The sequence below is a fragment of the Rattus norvegicus genome, chromosome 7 (assembly GCF_036323735.1).
Source record: "Rattus norvegicus strain BN/NHsdMcwi chromosome 7, GRCr8, whole genome shotgun sequence".
Classification (NCBI taxonomy): domain Eukaryota; kingdom Metazoa; phylum Chordata; class Mammalia; order Rodentia; family Muridae; genus Rattus; species Rattus norvegicus.
The window spans coordinates 85,893,975-85,916,773 of NC_086025.1; the positions used below are offsets into that span (position 1 = coordinate 85,893,975).

At 40.5% G+C, this 22,799-nt stretch overlaps 1 protein-coding gene across 2 annotated transcripts; it reads left to right on the forward strand.

The window, feature by feature from the left end:
* The first annotated feature begins 663 nt into the window (after positions 1–663).
* Positions 664–22,399, forward strand: Med30 (mediator complex subunit 30). 2 transcript variants are annotated; one of them, NM_001399687.1, is made up of 4 exons: positions 664–922; positions 7,835–7,993; positions 11,156–11,260; positions 22,034–22,399. In NM_001399687.1, exons 1-4 carry the CDS (start codon positions 746–748, stop codon positions 22,127–22,129), a joined length of 537 nt encoding a protein of 178 aa, NP_001386616.1. In that variant the 5' UTR covers positions 664–745; the 3' UTR covers positions 22,130–22,399. The 2 variants fall into 2 exon arrangements, with proteins under 2 accessions (NP_001386616.1, NP_001124011.1); NM_001130539.2 differs by lacking the exon at positions 11,156–11,260.
* The last annotated feature ends 400 nt before the right edge of the window (positions 22,400–22,799 follow it).

Genomic DNA, 22,799 nt, shown 5'->3' on the forward strand with positions numbered 1-22,799 from the left:
AAATAACTGTAATATATTGCTATACTTACACTATCACTAATGGCTTACTGTGTCTAATTTACATACTAATATTTTTGTAGACTCTTATGTATAGGAAATGCAGAGAAGTATCTGGGGTTGGATACTCCGCAATTTCGGACTTACATTGGGGTCCTCCTTATGAGGGATTATTACTGTAGTTTCACAATCAGAAAGTAGTGCATATCTACAGGTGTGTTACTTAGAGGAACTTCGAAAATACTCGAGCAGGAAACAAAAGCAGTCCCGGAGGTGATGGGTTTCTTGTTACCCCGAAGCATACAAGAACAGAAAACATATTTTCTGCCTTTGAACAGGAGATAGCTAGTCCAACAACTACCTCAAACTCTCTGAGCCTGCATCCTGTCAAAAGAGGGTAACTAGGCACAGCTCATAGGTTTGTTATAAGAAAGAGTGCTTTGCAAGAACCCAACACAAGCAGAGAACAACCACCCAGACACACAATTTAAGGCAGACTTCGCTCTGAAGTTCCAACTGGGAAAGCCCACCCTATGAACCGCCCCCTGAACATAACTCTACTTCTGATTGGTTAGTTCCCTGTCCGTCTTGAGTTTCCCAAGAGCGTAACCCAATCGCGTCAGGCTCCGCGTGACACAGGCTCCTGGGTCTTCCGGTACAGCGCTTGCGTCGCGGCAGGCGGAAGTGGCGCCGCTTGTTTGAAATTGGCAGAGTAGGCTCCGGCCGGACCCGAGCCGCTGGGGGTGCCATGTCCACCCCTCCGCTGGCGCCCACGGGCATGGCGTCCGGACCCTTCGGCGGCCCGCAGGCGCAGCAGGCCGCGCGCGAGGTCAACACGGCCACGCTGTGCCGCATCGGGCAGGAGACCGTGCAAGACATCGTGTACCGCACCATGGAGATCTTCCAGCTGCTCAGGAACATGCAGGTGGGCGCCTAGGTGCAGAGCTGGTGAAAGCGGACCTCCGCGGACGACCTCAGGGTGGCCGTGTCGCCTCTACACCCTTAGCATGTGCCTGCCCTTGCCCTGAGATAACGTAGGTGTGGAGGTCACACCTCCTTACTACCCAAGACCTGGAAGACTCAGGGTAGCCATCCTGGTTCCCAGCATGTGTCTGTCCCACGCCCTGGAAAACCCTCAGGCATGGACACACCTCCTTACACCCAAAGTCCCCAGCATCTAAGCCCTTCTCAGGGATACCTAAGGTGGACACTCCGTTATACCTAATGTCCCCAGCATGAGGCTTCCTCCTGACGTGGGAGATTCCAGACATGGTCTCTCTTACCCCGAGAAGTGTCACAAGCATATAACTGTCCCCCTTCCCCAGAGAGTCATCAGGTGAGAGATCCCCTTTACCACCAGCCCCAAAGTAACCCCACTATGTGCCTGCCCCCAAACATCTTGGGCTTAGTTGGTGGTATTGAAGTCAAATGGATCACACCATACTTGGATTTTAAAATTACTTTAAAAATTTTAGAGCAAACTTTCTCCGAAGAATTCAGACAATAGTTCACCCCCTTTGTAGACTTAAGTAGACTACAGTAAGCTGTGCTGGTGTAAAGTTTTGACATATTTAGGACTATCCTTGTGACCTCATTATAGTCTCAATAGTGCAAACAGCCACTATCCGAGAAGTTTCCTTGCACCCCTGTGACGTTTGCTTCCATCCCCAGGAAGCCAATGTTAGTGTTTCTCAGTTGTATGTGATAAGAATCACGTAGCATGTGAGCTCTGTTGGTCTAGATTCTTTTAACGTATACATATATTATTTTCTCTCTTACCATTTTGTTGAGTGAATATGTGGTGGCCTTTGCGTTTGTTGGTTTATGGGGCCATGTTTGGGGTTTTTCTACTTTGGAGCCCTTATATAATGCTGCTCTTACAAATAATGACCAAAAAAATGTTTTTAATGGGTTTTTGTGTGGGAGTGTGCCTGAGTTGGTTTGAGAGTGGAATTACTGAGTCGTGTATGTATGTGTGTGTGTGTATATATGTGTGTGTGTGTGTGTGTGTGTGTGTGTGTATATATATATATATGCGTGTATATATATGCATTTGTATGCACACATAATCTTTAATGTGTCTGATCGGTTTGAATCTCCATCAGGAAGCAGTCTCTGAGAGTCCTTGTTTTCCCCTCTTTATCGTCAGTTGTCACTGTTGTGTCTTTGTACTTTGCCGGATACTTAAGTCTGGCTCTCACTTCCTTTTCTTCAAAAGTCCTTTGAGGAGCAGACGGTTTATAATTTTGAGAGCATCTCTTACTTGTTGATTTGTTCACCCATAGTTCTTGCTTTTGGCATCAAACTTAAAATTTAAAAAGCAGTGGATGTTTCCTGTGGACGTTTTGCTCTTTGAATCTTTCCTTGTGTTTATAACCTGTGTAAATTCTGAAGGGACAATTATGGCCATCAGTTCGGGTCTAAGTTCATCTTTTGGCTCCAGATTGTTCTGGTACAGTTTGTTAGTCGTCCTTAGAGCTTGCTTATCCTAACCCTACAAGATGCAGAAAGCACCTTTGTTCCACTCATGAGGAGTCTGTGGTCAGAGAGGTAAACTCACTGCCCTGAAGCTACTCAGCGTAGTAAAATCGATGCCATGTCCCGAGACTGTTAACAGCTTTTACTTCTGTGGGCGCCCTCAGTAGTATTTTATGACTTTTGTTTGTGTTATTTAAGAAAAGATGGTTGAGGGGTTGGGGATTTAGCTCAGTGGTAGAGCGCTTGGCAAGCACAAGGCCCTGGGTTCGGTCCCCAGCTCCGGAAAAAAAAAAAAAAAGAAAGAAAAAGAAAAAGAAAAAAATGGTTGAGATTTTTGTCTCTGATACTCTATCAGTAACTCAGTGCGAAGTGTTACACAAAGATAGTATCATGATAAGTGGACTCAAAAAAGAAGTTTAAAATCTTTGGCACTTTCAAGTAAATAGATTCGTAACAGAACGACTGGAGTGTGGATCATAAGATGTCTCCCAATTCAGTGGGCACTGTTGTTTCTTATATTGAGCCTGCCCTGTGCCAGCATCTGGATTAGAATGTGTAGAAGCAGGTTTGGTCACAGGTTGCTAAACATCTGCCAATTACTCTTCTTGGCCAGATGCATAATTGTAAAAACAATTTCAGGAGGTTTTTTTTTTTTTTTTTTTTTTTTTTTAATTCCTATTTTACAGTTAAGGAAACTGAGGATCAAAGAGAGACTAAGCAGACCACCCACCGTCACAGATGACTCTATTGGTTTTTTTTTTTTTTTTTTTTTTTTTTTTTTTTTTTTGGGATTTTTTTTTTTTTCGGAGTTGGGGACCGAACCCAGGGCCTTGCGCTTCCTAGGCAAGCGCTCTACCACTGAGCTAAATCCCCAACCTCACAGATGACTCTAATAACCTGTTGTTGCATCGTTTACATTGTTGTTGGGCCATCTCTATCAGTAACAGAGACAGAATTCAACTCCATCACCTGCACAGAAAGAGACTTTCTGAAAGTTCCAGCCCATGACCATAACCGGATCTAACTGGTTTGTACGGGCTACTGCAGTTACCTGTCTGCCTTTCAGTTTGTGCCCAAACTCGTTTGCAACTCTTTGGAAGACATTACAATGGCCCTAAAAAACCAACAGAGTGGCCTTTGAGTTCCAAAAAGTCAGAAGCGATGATACAGACAGATGTTCTTAACTGTGAACAACATGAGTGTTCATTTAACCATAGGTGGCTTACCAAATCTCCATTATCCATGATTCTTATGGATATTTAAGTGGATATTTTAAGAAAAAGAATGCAGCTTGCACTTAGCTTTTATTTGTACAGAGCTTTCCTTACAGCACACTGTTATCATGTTTCTCCTTTATTTTTATTAATTGTACTCTGTCACAGTCTGTATACACAGGCGCAAACCCCATGAACAGGGACATCATGCTACAGTTCCTGGCATCCTCTGGGCCAGTGAGGATCTTAGCCAGCTCCCAGCAGGAGGGAGTACCCCATGCTCTTTAAAATACCCAGATTTCAAGTCATCTGCATTAGTCCATGAAAATGCATAATTACACACTAGCAGTTACTTCTAAGCATTTCTTTGAGAAAAGTGATTCTTTGTGTATTAGCTGCCCTTTAACTGCTCAAGATTTTGAACAGAAAGACATTTGCAAACATTTTGCAAGAAAAGTATTGGAGGTGTTAAGAAGTATCTCCCCAAATATCCCTAAATACCAGATTAATATCCCTGTGGAACATGTGGCCCATACATATACAGCCACCAACTAGTTAAGATGGATGAAGCAAAGAAGTGCAGGCCAACAGGAACCGGATGTAGATCTCTCCTGAGAGACACAGCCAGAATACAGCAAATACAGAGGCGAATGCCAGCAGCAAACCACTGAACTGAGAACAGGACCCCCATTGAAGGATTCAGAGAAAGGACTGGAAGAGCTTGAAGGGGCTCGAGACCCCATATGTACAACAATGCCAAGCAACCAGAGCTTCCAGGGACTAAGCCACTACCTAAAGACTATACATGGACTGACCCTGGACTCTGACCTCATAGGTAGCAATGAATATCCTAGTAAGATCACCAGTGTAAGGGGAAGCCCTGGGTCCTGCTAAGACTGAACCCCCAGTGAACTAGACTGTTGGGGGGAGGGCGGCAATGGGGGGAGGATGGGGAGAGGAACACCCATATAGAAGGGGAGGGGAGGGATTAGGGGGATGTTGGCCTGGAAACCAGGAAAGGGAATAGCAATCGAAATGTAAATAAGAAATACCCAACTTAATAAAGATGGAGAAAAAAAAGATTCCCTGTGGAAAACGGCATTGCCTTGACTCTGTTATCCTTTTAATCTTTTATTTCATCATTTGACTACATAATATATTCGTAATTTAGAAATAACAACAAACTGCAGAGCATTTTCCTTTCTATTCCCTGTCTGCTAGGACCTAATCTCCCTCTGTCAGCGATGCTTGTTAAAGATTCTTGCCGCCCTTTGTAGTTCTCTTCCAAATTCCCTTTGCATATTTAATCAAATCTGGGTATATTTGTCTCATCCCTCCTTTTTGTACAGATAACAGTATAGTGTGCACACTGTTTTGTACTCTGTCTTTTTCATTTGATAGACTTTGGAATTTATTCATATGTATATAGAAAGTCCTTCCTTCCTTCCCTCCCTTCGTCCCTCACTCCCCCCTTCCTTCCTTCCTTCCTTCCTTCCTTCCTTCCTTCCTTCCTTCCTTCCTTCCTTCCAACATCTTGGTAATATTCCTGCAAAGAAGTACTATAGTCAGAATCTTAATGCTGCTTTAAAGTTCTCACTCTTATGCTGGAACAAATGATAATGTCTCACACAAAGGAGCAACTGTACCTGGTGAGGAGGATTTAGAAGTAGCTACCTTCAACTAAGCAGACTCACAGGGGCCCACAGAGTCTGAAGCAGCAACCACAGGTCTGACTAGATCCTCTGCATACATGCTGTGGTTATTAAGCTTAGGATGTTTGTAAGTCTCCTAACAATGGGCGTGGGGCTGTCTCCCACTCTTTCCTGCTCTTGCGACCCCTTTCCTCCTACTGGACTGCCTTGTCCAGGCTTGACGTGAGGGTTTGTGCCTGGTCTTATTGTAACTCGTTAGGCCATGTGGATGTGTTGTATGAGAGAAGAATAAAGAAAAAACAGAGAATAAGGAACGCTCGCCCCTCTGCTGGTCCAGTTACAGTTTCTTACAGATGTATCTGCCTGGGGCAGTTGCTTTCCCCACAGCTTGTGTCTTTGTCGCTCTGATGCCTTATTCTCAGATACTTTCCCAGTTTCTCTGACATGTTCATGTTTCCACTTCAGAAGAGGGGTTCTTTGTTTACGTTTCCACATACATCTTAGGTCCAGAAAGACGAGAAAAGCCTGTTAGTGATGTTATCAGCTCTTCAGCCGAGAAAACCTTACACTGTCACAGTGACCAAGAACATGGAGTGTCCTTGTCTTGTTTTATAGTTAAAATTTTTATTTTTATCTTTTCTAAGTTTATTTCTAGATTTCTTTTTCTATTCTCGACCTCAGTGAGAATTCCTCCAATATCTGCCCATCAATCATGATGCTGACTTTATAACAAAAATATGTTTTTCATATAAGGGGAATTTTACTATAAGAATAGATGATGAATTTAGTTGAATGCCTTTTTAGTATCTGGGAGTGTGATATATTTATGAGGCTTAATCCATATTCATGAGGGAGATGGTTATTGATGAGCTTTCCAGCTGAGCAGCTACTCCACAGCATGCAGCAAGGGCTGGTGGGTGATATTACCATACATTCTGTAGAGTGTGGAGGCCTCATCACTCATGTTCGCTGCCACTCTTGCGTCCAGAGCAATTCTTGACACACGCAAGGTGAGTGGTAAGCTGATGTTGTATAAAAACCAATATCCAAACTTACTACGTGGGCAGATTTCAGGTGGGTAATTCCTTGCATTTCAACGGGACTGCTTTTCTTCATAATAAGACTCATCAATCTTTTTGTACCTGACACAGGCTTCTGGTGAACACATAAGCACAGACCTAGGGGTGAAATGCTCATTAGAATTATTCAGACTGTACACCAGACCTCCTGTGCTAAATATGCTACAAAGAGGAGTTCCGGTTATTCTAAGTAGAGCATGTGGGCAAAGTGGCAAGCCCAGTAAGACGTACAGATTCGGGAGCCTGGTAACGTAATCGCCATACTCCTTCTCATTCAGACAGGAAAGCAGGGTCCTGTAACTGCTCCTCTGCAGTTCACTTCTGCAAAAGGACTTCTTAGAGGAAGTCCTACACTGTATGGGAGCATGAACCCTTCCAATACCATGTTATTTTAAAATGCTGTGAACAGAAGAGCCCTTGGTATTGTATCACACTTCACTGAGGCATTGAAAGTATATCAATGCTGAGGATTCCTAAAACTAGACATAATTCACAAATTTCAGAAGCTCCATCTACTGAGATGAGAAGCTATACATTTACAAAAGCAACCGTGGGAATGAGAAAGAAGTCATTCAAGCTATTCAAATTCCATTTGTATGTGACTTTGTAATTATTTCAATGAATACTTCTGGCTTCTTTGGGAAAATTATGTCATTAATTAATTAGCTTCGCTAGTTATGTCCCTGGCCGTTGTACCTGGGGCCTTGTGTATGTGGGGCAAATGCTTTACCAGAGCTGGGTCACCTGCCTGCCTTTCACTTCTTGTTGTGAAACATGATCTCATAAATTTTCCCAAGCGGACCTTGAATTCACTTTATGTAGCAGGCTGGCCCTGAACATGTGATTCTTCTGAGAGAGGTTACAGACATATGCTACCAGGCCTGGCTGACTTCTGAGTTAAGAAAGTTTGATGACTCAGAATAGATATGATCATAGTAGTTATTTGTAATGATTTATTTAAAATATTCTAGTATATGTTGATTTGCACCCCTATCTTCTGTTAATGAACTTTGGTGGTTTATGTTTTAGTTTGTACTTTGTACATCTTACTCTCCTTATTATCACAGTTAGGATATTTTGAAAATGTTTTTGGAAATATAAGAGCATATTGTTTTATTTATGCAAAACAAAACCCTATGCTTTTAGGCACATGGATATAATATATGTATATGTATATAATATTTATAGTTCCTGAGTGAGTTCGGCAGCTTTCTGCTTTTATGTGATAGTAGTATTAAAATTGTAAATTTATTGGCATTAGTGGACAGAGGCATTTCAGCTGTGACCAGTCTTTTCACAAAACCTTTTCTAAGGCCCTTTTATTGCATTGAAACATTGAGCTATGTTGCTGATAAATTGATGTAGATTATTGTTAAAACTTCAATATTTGTGTTGTTTTCTTTTGCCTGCCAAGCTGCCAAATGGCGTCACTTACCATACTGGAACTTACCAAGACCGGTTAACAAAGCTACAGGACCATCTTCGGCAACTTTCTATTCTCTTCAGGAAGCTACGACTGGTCTATGACAAGTGTAATGAGAACTGTGGTGGAATGGACCCCATCCCTGTGGAGGTAAGTTTCTATGGCAGGAGCATGCATGTAAGAGGTGAAGTATGGTCCACACATCTCCTTTAGCAATATTACTCAGTTTTAATATTCTCAGTTTTATTTCGGGGAAGAAATATAGATGTGTATTTTTTTCATTAGTGATTTTTGTAGCATTTGTTTTCTAGGTTTATAGTGATATTTTTGTGTTTGCATATGTTTTTTTGTGATTTTAATGACAGTGATTTTTTTTCATCATTCTTAGAAGAAATACTTAATTGTTATCGGCAACTTTTTAACTGTTGCTGAGACAAGTTGTATTTGAGTAGAATCTTATTGAAAGGTAACAGCTAAAAGTCAGGACAGTTGACTAAAGATGAAACAGGGAGGAATGAGCCGAAGTCAGCAGTTGGAGATCAGTCTTTGAGGAAATATATATTATTAGTGAGAGGAAAGCAGTGACTGGGAGAGGGGATGGGGTAAGGGTTGAGACATGTCTTCTGCAAGAGACCAGAACATGTATATGCTATGGATCCCCAGGTGGGGCAGTTACTGGATGGGCTTCCTTTCAGTCTCTGCTCCACACTTTGTCCCCTTTTAGACAGGAGCCATTCTGTCCTGAAAATTTGGAGATGAGTGAGTGACCCTATCCCGCAACCAGTAGCCATGCCTATCCACTGGATATGGTCTCTATGGGTTCTCCTTCCCCTTTTTGGGCATTTCAGCTAATCTCATCCATGTTGGGTCCTGGGAGCCTGTTGCTTTCCTGGCATCTGGAACTTGCTAGTGGCTACCCCCCGTTCCCTATTCCCCAATGATATACACCTTTGTTCAAATTCCTGACCCTCTGTATATCATCTCTGTCTCCTCCCATACCTGATCCTGTCCCCCTCCTCTTCTCCCCTCCCCCTCTTCTCTTCCTCCCAAGTCCCTCCCTCCCTCTACCTCCCCTGAGTATTTTGTTCCCCCTTCTAAGAAGGACTGATGCATCCACATTTTGGTCTTCCTTCTTCTTGAGCTTCATGTGGTCTGTGAATTTTATCTTGGGTATTCCAAGCTTTTGGGCTAATATCCACTTATTAGTGAGTGCATACCATGTGTGTTCTTTTGTGATTGGGTTACCTCACACAGGATGATATTTTTCTAGTTCTATCCATTTGCCTAAGAATTTCATGAAGTCATTGTTTTTTAACAGCTGAATAGTACTCCATTGTGTAGATGTACCACATTTTCTTTATTCATTCCTCTGTTGAAGGACATCTGTGTTCTTTCCAGCTTCTGACTATTATAAATAAGGCTGCTATGAACATAGTGGAACATGTGTCCTTGTTATATGTTGGAGCATCTTTTGGGTATAGCTGGATCTGGTAGTACTATGTCCAATTTTCTGAGGAACCTCCAGACTGACTTCCAGAGTGGTTGTACCAGCTTGCATTCCCAAAAATGGAGGAGTGTTCTTCTTTCTCCACATCCTCACCAGCATCTATTGTCACCTGAGTTTTGATCTTAGCCATTCTGACTGGTGAGAGGTAGAATCTCAGGGTTGTTTCGATTTGCATTTTCCTGATGACTAAAGATGTTGAACATTTCTTTAGGTGCTTCTTGGCCATTTGATATTCCTCATTTGAGAATTCTCTGTTTAGTTCTATACCCCATTTTTTTAAATAGGGTTACTTGGTTCTCTGGTGTCTAACTTCTTGAGTTCTTTGTGTATACTGGATATTAGCACTCTATTGGATATAGGATTGTTAAAGACCTTTTCCTAATCTGTTGTCCTATTCACAATGTTCTTTGCCTTACAGAAGCTCTGCAATGTTATGAGGTTCCATTTGTCGATTGTTGATCTTAGAGCATAAGCCACTGGTGCTCTGTTCAGGAAATTTTCTCCAGTGCCCATGTGCTCGAGGCTCTTCCCCCCTTTCTCTTCTATTAGTTTGTGTATCTGGTTTTATGTGGAGGTCCTTGCTCCACTTGTACTTGAGCTTTGTACAGGGCAATAAGAATGGATTGATTTGCGTTCTTCTACATGCTGACCTCCAGTTAAACCAGAACTATTTGTTGAAAATGCTTTCTTTTTTCCACTAGATGGTTTTAGCTCCTTTGTGAAAGATCAAGTGACCATAGGTTTGTGGGTTCATTTCTGGGTCTTCAATTCCATTCCACTGGCCTGTCTGTCTGTCTCTGTGACAATACCATACAGTTTTTTTATCATTATTGCTCTGTAATACATCTTGAGATCAGGTATGGTGATTCTCCCAGAAGTTCTTTTATTGTTGGGAACAGTTTTCACTATTCTGGGCTTTTGGTTATTCCAAATGAATTTGCAAATTGCTCTTTCTCTCTCTGTGAAGAATTGAGTTGGAATTTTGATGGCGATTGCATTGAATCTATAGATTTTTTTTGTTTTTTTTTTTTTGTTTGTTTGTTTTTTTAGCAAGATGACCATTTGTACTATATTAATCCTGCCAATCCATGAGCGTGGGAGATTTTTCTATCTTCTGAGATCTTCTTTGATTTTTGTTTTTCTTCAGAGACTTGAAGTTCTTGTCATACAGATCTTTTACTTGCTTGGTTAGAGTCACATCAAGGTATTTTATATTATTTATGGCTATTCTGAAGGGTGTCATTTCCCTAATTTCTTCCTCAGCCTGTTTATCCTTTGAGTAAAGGAAGGCTACTGATTTGTTTGAGTTAATTTTATACCCAGCCACTTTGCTGAAGATGCTTATCAGATTTAGTAGTTCTCTGGTGGAATTTTTGGGGTCACTTAAGTATACTATCATATCATCTACAAATAGTGATATTTTGACTTCTTCCTTTCCAATTTGTATCCCTTTGACCTCTGTTTGCTATCTGATTGCTCTCGCTGGGATTTTGAGTACTATATTGAATAAGTAGGGTAGTGGGCAGCCTTGTCTAGTCCCTGATTTTAGTGGGATTGCTTCAAGTTTCTCTCCATTTAGTTTGATATTGGCTACTGTTTGTATATATGCTTAAGCCGAAGTCTGTTTCATAGAATACACTGAAATGAAACACTTTTAAAGCTGTGGTTTCAGGTCTTTGCCTGAAAATAATCTATTTTTAAAAGTTAAAAACATGTAAAAAATGGATTCTAAGGAGATACAAACTCTGCAGTAGTTTAATTCAGATATTTGGCTCCCACTTTATACTACTCCCTGTCACTTCCAGCAACTGATTCCATATGTGGATGAAGACGGCTCAAAGAATGATGACCGGGCTGGTCCACCTCGTTTTGCTAGTGAAGAGAGACGAGAAATTGCAGAAGTAAATAAGGTATATTTTAGTTCTGTATATTTTATATTTAGGAGTTCTTGATAAAAATTACTAGGAAGCATAGCATAACTGTAAGACACAGTTTGAGTTTTGGAATTGCCTGGCACTGTTTGTGTGGCAGAGTCACCCTCTTGAGAGTAAGAAGAAGTGCAAGGTTAGCAGGACTGCTGTGTGAAGTCAGGAAGGTCATGGATTTCACTCAGCAAAGCCCTCACAGAGCCCATGGGGCACTCATTCACAGCCCGTTCACCTCCCCAAGCTGAACTCTAGCCGTCTTCGTGACAGCAAATGATGCAAAACTTATAGCAGGACACAGGGCTGCATCAGCCTGTGACTAAATTACAGGTGTTACGACAGCATCATCCTAACTCCACCCCAAATGAAAAACATTTATTAAACTTCAGATAGTTCTCAAGAAACACAAGTCAGAGAGAGCTGGGGGTTCATTCTGTGATGAAGATGTGCCCTCACCCACCAGGCTACCGAATAAACTAGCACCCTTCATTCTACTTAATAGAATGTACCAGCATGTTAACAATCTGCCATAGCAAAAAAGAGCCTTCTGAGCTGTATAAAGGTAATCAATTCATGTCCATAATATAGGCTCTCACTTGCCTTGGAAAGTATTTCTTCCCAGCTGACTACAAGGCATTTGAAACAGTCCAGTGCTTATGCTGACTCAGTGCTTCAAACAAGAACACAGGTTTGCCTTTTTAGGTTTGATAAGTAGCTGTATATAAGTAGAGTATAAAAATTTTCCTGTTTAAAATGTCATATAATATCTACCAGTTTGTTTAATACTATTGTAGAAGTTATAACCATTTCAAAAAGGTAACAAACAAATCCTCAAAAACAGGAGCTATTTACAGGCCTGTTAAAATGTTCAGAAAAACTTACCTGATAAACAAGTGGAGTCTATAGAAAGTCCTGTGAGAGAAAAGATTGATAGCCTGAAACCATGCAGGTATAGCGCTAGAAGCCATTGTACTCTGTTTCAAGCTCTCGTCACAGATGCAGCAAGACTTAAATGGATAGCAATTGTAACAGTGACTGGTCTTGTTAAAATATATAAAGTCATGTTCAAACAATTAAAGAGAAGGTTAAAGCTCTTTGGAGAGCGATAAATATTATAAAATACCAATCTTAATTACTCTATAATTTTGTGCAGAATAATCTAAATTCTAATAAGACTTAACTTAAAAGTGTGCAAAGAAAATGGGAGGCCTTTAGTATAATACTAGGTGAAAATGAAGTAAAACCAAAATGAGATTTTCTTCTGAGAACATACAAAAATATACTTCAAAATCCTATAAATAAGATTAATAATGCAGGATTGCTTGCTTCAAAAATTAAAATTAATGTGAAATATTTTATAAAGGTATAAATAAGCATGTAGTTCTGGCATAGGAATAAACAGATTGGTAAAATAATACCCAGAAAAACAGCTTTTCTGATGAATATGAGAATCTAATCTGACAGGAAAGAGTTTATGTGTAAAATTAATCTTTAGAAATAGAAAATTGGGGGAATTAAATAACTGTTACACTACTGTATAGGAAAATAAATTTCAGTGTCAAGAATTATGTTTAAAGAAATTGGAAAAATAATAAGGAAGAATGTACTCAAAAATCTAGGAGAAGGAAAAACAGGAGATAGATTTAAACATTGTAACTTAAAAATGTATTTTTGAGAATTTCATATAGTGTATTGTTATCATTTTCTTTTTCTGTACCCCCAAATCTTCCCAGACCTCCTCTCCAACCCTCTTTACTTCATACTCTTACTCTTTCTTTAAAAACAAGAGAAAAGTCACTGAAAATGTCGGGTCTGATTGCGTTGCCAGCTCAACACTCACATGCCCTACAGTGCGATCGATAAACTCAGTGTCCACCCATTAGAGAAAATTAGTTTCCTTCTCCTAGAGGATGTCATTTGCAAATACATTCTTGGCCAGGGCTGGACTTTGTGCCCACTTCCCGTCCTTTGTGCTGGGCTTTGTCTTCCGAGAGCATTTATAGGTCTTATCCATGCTGTCATAGTCTCTGTGAGTTCATGTGTGCACCCGCCCTGGTATGTCTGGAAAAAGCTGTTTCCTTACAGTGCACTAATGCTGGCTCTTAGAATGTGTCTGCCACTTTCTCACTTAGGTCTCTGAGACTTGAGAAGAGTGTGATACAGACACTCATTTTAGGACAAAGTAATCCAGAGTCTCACTCTACACATCGTCCAGCTGTAAGGCTCTGTATTAATTGCCATCTGCTATTCGGATGAAGGAAGAGCTTGCACTGTCTGGTTATAGCAACACATCATTAAGAGTTTTATCATTGTGTTCATTAAGCAGAATAATGCTAGTAGGTTTTCTCCTGGGCCCATGATCTGTCTAGTCTCAGATTCTGGGCCTCATTAGTAATATTGGGTATAGGCTCTGTCTTATGGAGCAGGCCTACATCCAGTCGGACGCTGGCTGCTTACTCCCCTAGCATTCATGTCGGTGTTACAGCAGTGAGCATTCTTTTTTTTTTTTTTTTTTCTTTTTTTCAGAGCTGGGGACCGAACCCAGGGCCTTGCGCTCGCTAGGCAAGCGCTCTACCGCTGAGCTAAATCCCCAACCCCAGCAGTGAGCATTCTTGTAGGCAGGTCACTAGTATAGTTCATAGAACCTGACAACGTTTTATTAAAGGTGAATGATGATTAAAAAGACCATTTCCAACAAAAGTAGACGTAATTAGTCACCATTATGACAGAAAACTCATAGCAAGAAATTGCTTGGATTGAGGAAGGGCCTGAGAAATGGAATTTAGGTCTGGAAACTATGTTCATGCATCAAGAATTGTTAGGCTAGAGATGTATGTAGGTGAGAGGTAGGGCACTTGCCTACCAAGCACAAAAAGAGGGAAGGAAGGAAGGAAGGAAGGAAGGAAGGAAGGAAGGAAGGAAGGAAGGAAGGACAAGCAAGCTCTTATCTTATTTCTGATCACTTCTCTCTGTGTGGGTTTATAACTGTTTTTTTTTTTTTCTGTGAAAAAGAAGAAAAGATGCATACTTTTACAACAGAATTTCCCAGTGACAAGTTTTTTACAGTTCAGGTATAGGTGGATATACAGATTCCCAAAAGTTTGTTTATTTTACAGTAAAAGCCAATGTTTCATGTTTGTTTTCTGGTTTATATTGAGTGATTTAACTCAGATTCTATGTACTGCACTTACATTATTGAATTGCAGGTTCTTACAAAGAGGAAACAATTTAGATATTTTAAATTCCCTAGTTAAGATCAAACTATTGTGTGGAAGTTAATTTTTAAAAAGGAATGTGGGGTTGGGAAGGGAATGTGTATCTTCTCTTAACAGGCTAGAGACACCACCCATCTAATGACCTTCGCCTTCTCTGTATTTCTTAGGAGTTCTTTGTCCTGCATATTTTTTCTCTTTTGTGTGCATATATAGCCAGAGATCATGGGTATCTTACTCTATCACCGGCCACTTTCTTTTTTGGTTAATTGGTTGATTGGTTGGTTGATTGGTTGGTTGGTTGGTTGGTTGATTGGTTGGTTGATTGGTTGGTTGGTTGGTTGGTTGGATGGATGGATGCTTTTTCAAGACAGTGTTTCTTCAATGTAGCTCTGGTTGTCCTGGAACTCTCTTTGTTGACCAGTCTGGCCTTGAACTTAGAGTTCTTCGTGCTTCCCAAATACTAGGATTAAAGGCCTGTGCTACTGTACATGGCTTCTACCTTATTCTTTTGAGGCAGGGCCACCTGAACCTACAGTTTAGTATTTTGGCTAGAACAATTGTTCAGCAAGCCCATGGGATCCACACCTTCATGCTAGGTTTAGAGACGTACATGGACAGTCCTGACTTCTATGTGGGTGCTTGGGATCCAAGTACAGATCTTCATGCTCATACAGCAAGCGCTTTACCCGCTATGTAATATCCCCAGCCCCTGACCTAAGAGCATTAGAGAATGTGCTGACTCGAGCAAAAATAAAAGGGGACTAAGGCTTGATTCCCTTAAATTTCAAACCAGAAGGTGACAATAAAATTCCTTGCTAAAAAGCAAGTCGATTGGAAGGATCTCCAGTCAGAGGACAATTTGGGGGTATGGGTTCTCTCCACCATGTGGGCCAGGAATCCAGTTCAGGTCCTTAGACCGTATCTTTAACACACAAGACAATGACAGGTACTTTCCTGAACTATAGCAGTTTGTAACACTAGAACATGCAAAATATTTCTTACCTGTTATGATAGTATGAAACACGAAAGTGAGTTCTGTAAAATAATAGCCATGTCTGATTTTAATGCAGGAAGGCAGCATTAAACAGTAACAACAGCGAAAGCGAAAGACAGGGTTTGAAATGGTTGCCTGTGATTTTTAGTTTTCTGTTTCTGAGGTTTTTAAATTTCTCTCTTGCATGTATTTTTAACTTTTCCTTTTAATATTTGAATATCTGTGCACCTACTGTATGCCACGTGCTGCTGATTGCCCAAAGTCCTGCCATGTAGTAACCCAGTGTTTGCTCTGCCCTCCTGTGCATAGCAGATGTGTGGATGGGAAACTAAGATTGTAAGGGAAGCAGCAGGACTTTCCACACCCCTGGCATGGTTAGGGGAATATTGAAAGAAAGAATATTGTGCCATATTTTAGTACATTGGCATTTAAATTAAAAAGTGCTTCATAGATCTGTATTATCAGTAACAACATCTTAAAAATAGATCCAGAACGTCACTATGCCATGTGGCCTTCATTCTAAATAAACAAAATAGTAGTCTTCAACTTCAGGTTTATTCTGACTGCACACTTTCAGAGTCTGAGTTTGAGTGAGTCTGGTTGCTATGGCATCTGCACCAGTCCCAGCATCCTGCTAGGAAGCTTTGGGCCCTGCACTTGGGCCTCAGGATTTGATAGAAATCATCAGTAAGGGAAATGGCCTAGTTTATATGGCCTTGTAATAGTCAGATTTTATTTTCTTTTTATTTTATTATTTATTACAGTTTTATTTTAATATTTCACTCTTTGCATCTTGTTTTTTGAGATCCTTAAGCCCTGTTTCCAAAGCAAAGGAGGAATTCTTATTTGAGACTATCTGTTTTGGGAACATCAGAATTTTCATTTTGCTTAAAAGTGCTCTGTTGATGGGAAATGAAATTGAAAGAGGTTCGGGATAGTATCAAAGGATTGACATGTAATCGACTCCAAGCATTTGGAAATTAAAGCATTTTTTTATCAAGTGCTACAGTCTTTATATGAATATTAAATTACATGCTATGACTTAGCATAAACATACTTTGTAAGAATCCACACTGCTTACATGCTCACCTGTTAATGGAACAAATTATGCACAGCTGATGGATTTTGAAAATAGCAGCTGTCAGCCTCTGTTAAAATCAATCAGTGGCAAGGCTGTATATATTAAATCTTATATCATGTCATGAAAATGTATTTACAATCTAACCACTAATAAGCATAACCGTCAGTTTCACTGGTGACAGTCTCGTGGCATGTTTTGACTCCAGATATTTTACTTGTGTGCTACTTTTTTAATTAAAACTTGGTCATTTTTTAGTAAAACTATCCAAATACTTTGTGTTCCACTTAATAAAAGAAAGAAAGAATTGCCCAGCTTCTAGTGCTGGTTGGGAAATATCCCCCATTCTTTGGTACACCTTCTTTCTAGGAGTTAGTGTGACCAGCTTATCAAAACTCACTTACAAATGAGTATTGTTGAAAGCAGGCTTAGTGGGAGGTTTCATGTTTGCCATGGAGGTGGCATGGTTGGTGCCATGGAGGGAGCCCTCTACAAATGCTTTTTGGATACTGGTTATAATAAATTCTGTTTTTAACTACCCAAGAGCATGACTTCATTTATTCTAGTTGCCCCTTAGTTTTTATTGACAGTGTGAAGTCTGGACTTCATTATCAATCAGTCTTAGATGGTTCTCAGCTGTTTCTGAAGTTCAGGTCCATGCTCCTGCCCCTGTGAGCATCATATGTGCGGGCAGCCCTGCATCTCGTTTTCATTGTATGAAGACTAACCCTTTCCTTTTCCATCAGCCCAGCCAACTTCTTTCACTCTTTGCTCAACACCAGCTTTTGGAGAGCCCAGGCAAATAGTTTTGTTTGCTGACCTTTTCTGTGAGAGCCACCTTATTGGGTATAGTCTGGCTGTGTCTTCCTCATACTTGATGCTAAGGTTCTGAACCTCTCAAAGTGCTCACGTTCAAGATAATGTTATGACTTATTAGTTCAAATTATTATTATCATTATTGTTATTGTTATTACTATTATTATTTTGAGGAAGGGTCCCATAATATAATGCTGGCTGGTGTTGAACTCGGTGTGCAACAAGGCTGACCTCAGACTTGGAGCAGTCACCCTGCTTCACCATCCCATGTGGGGAATGCAGGTGTGAGCTACTATGGCCCATTTCAAAATTAGATTTTTTTAAATGTCAACTCCTATTCCTGTTTATCTTTTATTCTCAATAGCTCTTTCTTACATAACTCCTGAAAAGTTGGAATTGAAAGGAAAACCATGGTAGCCAAAGTATTTCACAGCTAGAAGTGATGGTTCAGTGATGTACCATACACTTTAGTGTCTATGAAGAGCAGCCACCTTGGAAGCATTGTGAAGCCATGTGTTCACTTTCGGACTCAAACTCTGCACTTTTCAGTCACAAGTCTGTGAAGCTGACTATCACTTTATATGTGGCTATACTTTACGTGTGGCCGTCAGGACCTTAAGGCTCTAGCCCATTCATATGTGAGACACTGAGGGAACAGTTTAGTGTGGTATCAGGCTACAGGTTACAGACCTAAAGCCTTCAACTGAGGTTGCCAGCCTACCAACCTAACACATGCTTAGTGTCCATCCAGGTGATGGGTCCCTGTCTTAGTCTCCATGGTAGGAAGACATCCTCCTCTGTCCCAGAATGCAGTTGATTTTATTAAATACTATACAATATCAGTCTCCTGACTGACTACTGCATAGTCACGGTGAGATGGGCCATCTGAACACCTGGTCTAAGACACTTGATATATATCAATCCTCCTCCCCAAAAGTCCTTTGAAGTCCTCAGAGAATCAAGGCCTGTATGCTGTGCAGTCAGATGTTTCACTGAGACTTGTGCTATCCTAATTTCAAACATTAATTAATCAGTATTACTATCATTAAAGTGTTTGTAATTGCTTCTGATTCCTAGTGAAAGTGTTTAATGTCCCCTTTAGTGACCTCCTTTCTGTTTGTGACTTCTAAATCTAGATACAAGTAATAAAAGTAGTTCTCTTAATCTCCACTTGCTTTTTAATGAAGTAACAAGTCTTTAGACCTCTTCCTAGTGTACATATAATAGTTTGCCTGAAATTAAATAGAGGCAATTAAATAGAGTACTTTAAAAATAATCTAATTAAAATATTGTATCTTTCAATTTAATGTTTCCCAAGTGTTACTGGATAATTATTATTATAATAATTGGCAAGGACGATAACCAGAATCTCTGTTTGTATCACATGTTACCTAAGCTGATATTCATCACATAGAACTTGAAGAAAGGATTTCTAAGATACCTGTGAACTGTACACTAGTGGCGCCCAGTAATAGAGAGGCAGGAGCTGTCCAGATCCATAGATCGGAGTTCTCAACTGGAAGCAGGGCTATCTGGAAGGCGCATAATAAATAAACACAGACTACTTTTTGGGTACAAACTGACAGAAAGTTTTTCAAGGCTTAAAGTTATTCTCTCTGTCTTCTTTCTTACTCATTCGCAGCTTGAGGCTGCATATACTCTGTATTTTCTTGTGCGTTGTGCCTTTCTCCTGTGAGCTTTTTCTTTTCTCGAACTCTCACACTCCTACACAACTCTGTGCATTCCCCTTTCACTCATGCACACACTCTTCACACACACCTCACACACAACACACATTCTTCATACACACTTCACACTCTGTTTATGTACTCTTCACATGTTCTTTTCATGTTCTCTCACCTTTTTCTTGTCATTGTGTGATCATTGCCAAATCAAATTTAAAAGAATAACCACATCCCACAAATAATTAAGAGTTACAATGTTCCCCAAAGTTTTAAGCTTTTCCTAGTCTCAGGTCTATAGCCAAAATAATAATTGTAAACTTATCATTATTTAAATTTTAACCTCTGACTTATTATACTTCAGAGCTCAAAGCTCCTAGGTCAGCTACTTGCATTTTCCTGTGAAGCTCTAATGATAAATGACATGGGCAAAGCTGCCAGGCAGTGGCCAGAAAGAACCAAGTTAACCCTTAACTCAGTGGTTCTGCTAGCTTCTGCTTCTGCACACTGCACACGACTCTCCTCAGAGTCCCAGTGTTTTGACTTAGTTTTCCTAGTATAAGATTTTATGTATTCTGTACTTGCTTATCCAGGAACCACTCTCAAATGTGTACAAAACTTATTTCCTAACTTCAATAACTTTTTTCCTTTCTTGGGGTTCCAATGTTGGCTCTATTTTATTTTCTAATAATTTTTCAAACTTTCTTTACAAGTGAAGCATTAATCTTGAACCACCATTGTATAGTTATTATATTGTTTCCAAGATGAGACCATACAACATATACTTGGGCCATTAGGACTCTACTGTGCTGTTCTCTATGTTTCAGTTTTTAATTGTTTGAATCATTACATCAAGGAGCATCTAGTTTCACAGAATTCACCAGAGCAGGAGAAAAAAATAGAAAAATCAGATATAATAAAATAATTATACACACCAAGGCCAACTAAAAAACAGTCACACACAAATGAAATCTATACAGCGTTGTCCAGGGCTAAGGTTAGGAGAAGTGGGAACAGCTCTTTTACAAAGAGCTACCGGGGACTTCAGAGATGTCTCCATCCTGGCCTACTGCTGGCAGTCCCTATCATAGCATGCTATCCTCAACAAGAGGACAAGGAGCATGTGGGAAGTGTGCATAAATCTTACTGCAGGGAGCCTTCCTTGTCACTAGGCCACTTTCCTCTCCTCTCTAGAGTTAGGAGTAGGCTCACCTTAGGACAGGAACTACCCTACATTTCTGGAAGACTGGTTTTTGTTTGTTTGTTTGTTTGTTTGTTTGTTTGTTTATGTTGACAGCTTACATTCTGTGCCTATCATGAACATGTATCAAATGCTTAATTTGATGTCAGGCAACTGTAATATTTTAGGCAAATGAAAGCATTTGGTTCTGCCATGAACTCTTATGAATAGACTCCGTGATGACCTTCATACTTCCAGTGTGAGGTGAAACAATTTGGCCAGTGCCCTCCATTTATAATCGGGAAAAGGCTGAGCCTCTTTACCAATAGCCACCCATAGTGTCTAGAGTTAACCATTGTGTTCCACTGTCCTTGCAGCATCTAAACAATAGGTTTGTCACAACTAAATGTGTCACTATCAGGCTGCATGTCTGCCTCACTACCGGAGTGCAGGCAAGCCACACAGTCTGATGGGGGTCCCAGCCCTTGCTCTTCCAAGCGAGAAACAGCGAGATCTGCGATGGATGCTGTGGTTCTCAGTCCCCTGTGTACCCAGATCAAGGTCCCCCTGGGGACCTCAGGAGTTGAGAATGGAGGCCACAGGCCTGCTCTTCCCCTATGCACCAGGCAGGAAGGGGATGGCAGAGCCCAGGATGGGGTAGAACCTGGTCTGGTTCTGAGTGAGTGCCAAGAGTACTAAGGGTCTGAAAGAGGGAAGGACTTCTCTGGGAAATGTAGGTGCAGCTCTTTCAGACGAAGGCCTCGCCCTGCAGCGATGCAGAAGTCCTTGATGAAGGATATGGTCCTTGCCTGTCCAAACCATTTGATTTTATGGAGGATGTGACTGCATACATCTTACTCAGGGTGAACCAGAGATTAAATACATTTTTCAGGAAGAACTACCCAGGAAGGGAAGCTCATAAGCTAAACACTCGGGGCCTATCTACGTACATCAGCATGAAGAACTCCAGGTTTTTATTCTATGTGACTGGTTGTCATGGTCCTCTCAGTGGAGTGTCATGGTTACATGTTCCAGGACAAGTAGAGCTTGGCAGAGAGCTCGCTCCATGCCTACCATTCTCAATTCTGAGATTCCCTGGGGTTTTGACCCTGCTTCACCCTTCCCAGTTCTTCTGCCTGGTGGGATGATCATTTACCCCCACATGTCACATATTTTATGAAGGGATGGGGGCAGGTGGCAGAGCCTCTGTGGATTTGAGTTAGAATCAGGGTATCTGTCAGAGACTGAGGTCAGAGCAGGGCACAAACTGTCATGCTTTAATGAGAATGGTTCCCATTGGCTCATGAATGTCAGTACTTGGACCCTAGTTGGTAAAACTGTTTGGTCAGTTGGCCTTTTGGAAGAGTGGTGACACTAAGGATGGGCTTTGCAGTTTCAAAAGACTCACGCCACTTCTGGTGTCTCTCTGTCTCTCTTCCTTCTCTCCTTCCCCCTTTCCCTTTCTCTCTACCTACTAGTGTCTGTTTCAAGAAGTAAGCAGTCAGTTACAGCTACAGCAACTTGTCTGCCTCCCTGCTGCCATGCTTCCACCATGATAGCTAGTGTCTAACTCCCTGGAGCTGTTAGCCCCATGTAAACTATACGTTGCCTTGATCATGGTGTCTTATCACAGCAATAGAGCAGTAACTAAGACGGAGACCTTCTGTTTTACAGGGTATGTGGGTTACTTTTGTCTGCAGCATTAGGGCCCTAACCTGCTACACTCCAGTCTTCTAACTTCATGGTTTATGTATTTCATATCACATTGTTGGTAAATCCTTTTGTTTTCACAGAAACTCAAACAGAAGAATCAACAGCTGAAGCAGATTATGGATCAATTACGGAATCTCATCTGGGACATAAATGCCATGTTGGCAATGAGGAACTAAACTGATATTTAAATCTCCTGCTCATGTGATACGATTGTCTCCCCCCTCCCTTGAGTATTCCTCCCTTTGAAAAACAGTATTTATGTCTTTATTTTAACAGCTAGCACTAAAGTTTTTCTTTTCACTTTAAAGTATTTACTAGCTTTTTTTTTTTTAATGCTGTGGGTTTTATGAAAGATTATTATAATACCTTTGATAGGGTGTGAGCTTTGGTTAATCTTCATAAATTGAATGAATTAAAAAATACAAATAAAAATTTATACATAACTACCTTACTTGTTTCAGTTACCCTTTTCAAAGGCTGGTAAAGTATAAATATTTTAGCATATTAAAAATACCAATGTTTTTCTCTGAAAGAAATATTTAAAATAAAAAATATATCAGCTCATTTTTTAAATTCAGTTTTACTTTCAAACCAGTTAAAATAAGAAAATAGTTTGTTATTCTAAAATTACTTTTATTATGTTCTTAAAGTGTTTTTCTGAATTGAAATGAGAGAGACGATTTGAAGATACAAATTGGTTGCAGATACATTCTTAGCTGCACCCTGTCTTGGTCCCAGTAGCAGGGACCTTGACATCAGACATCCCGATCCCAAGGATGTTTGGAAGCAGTGCATTTTTAAGAATTCTAATCTAGACTATTCTTTTGGACAGAGGTTCTCAACCTT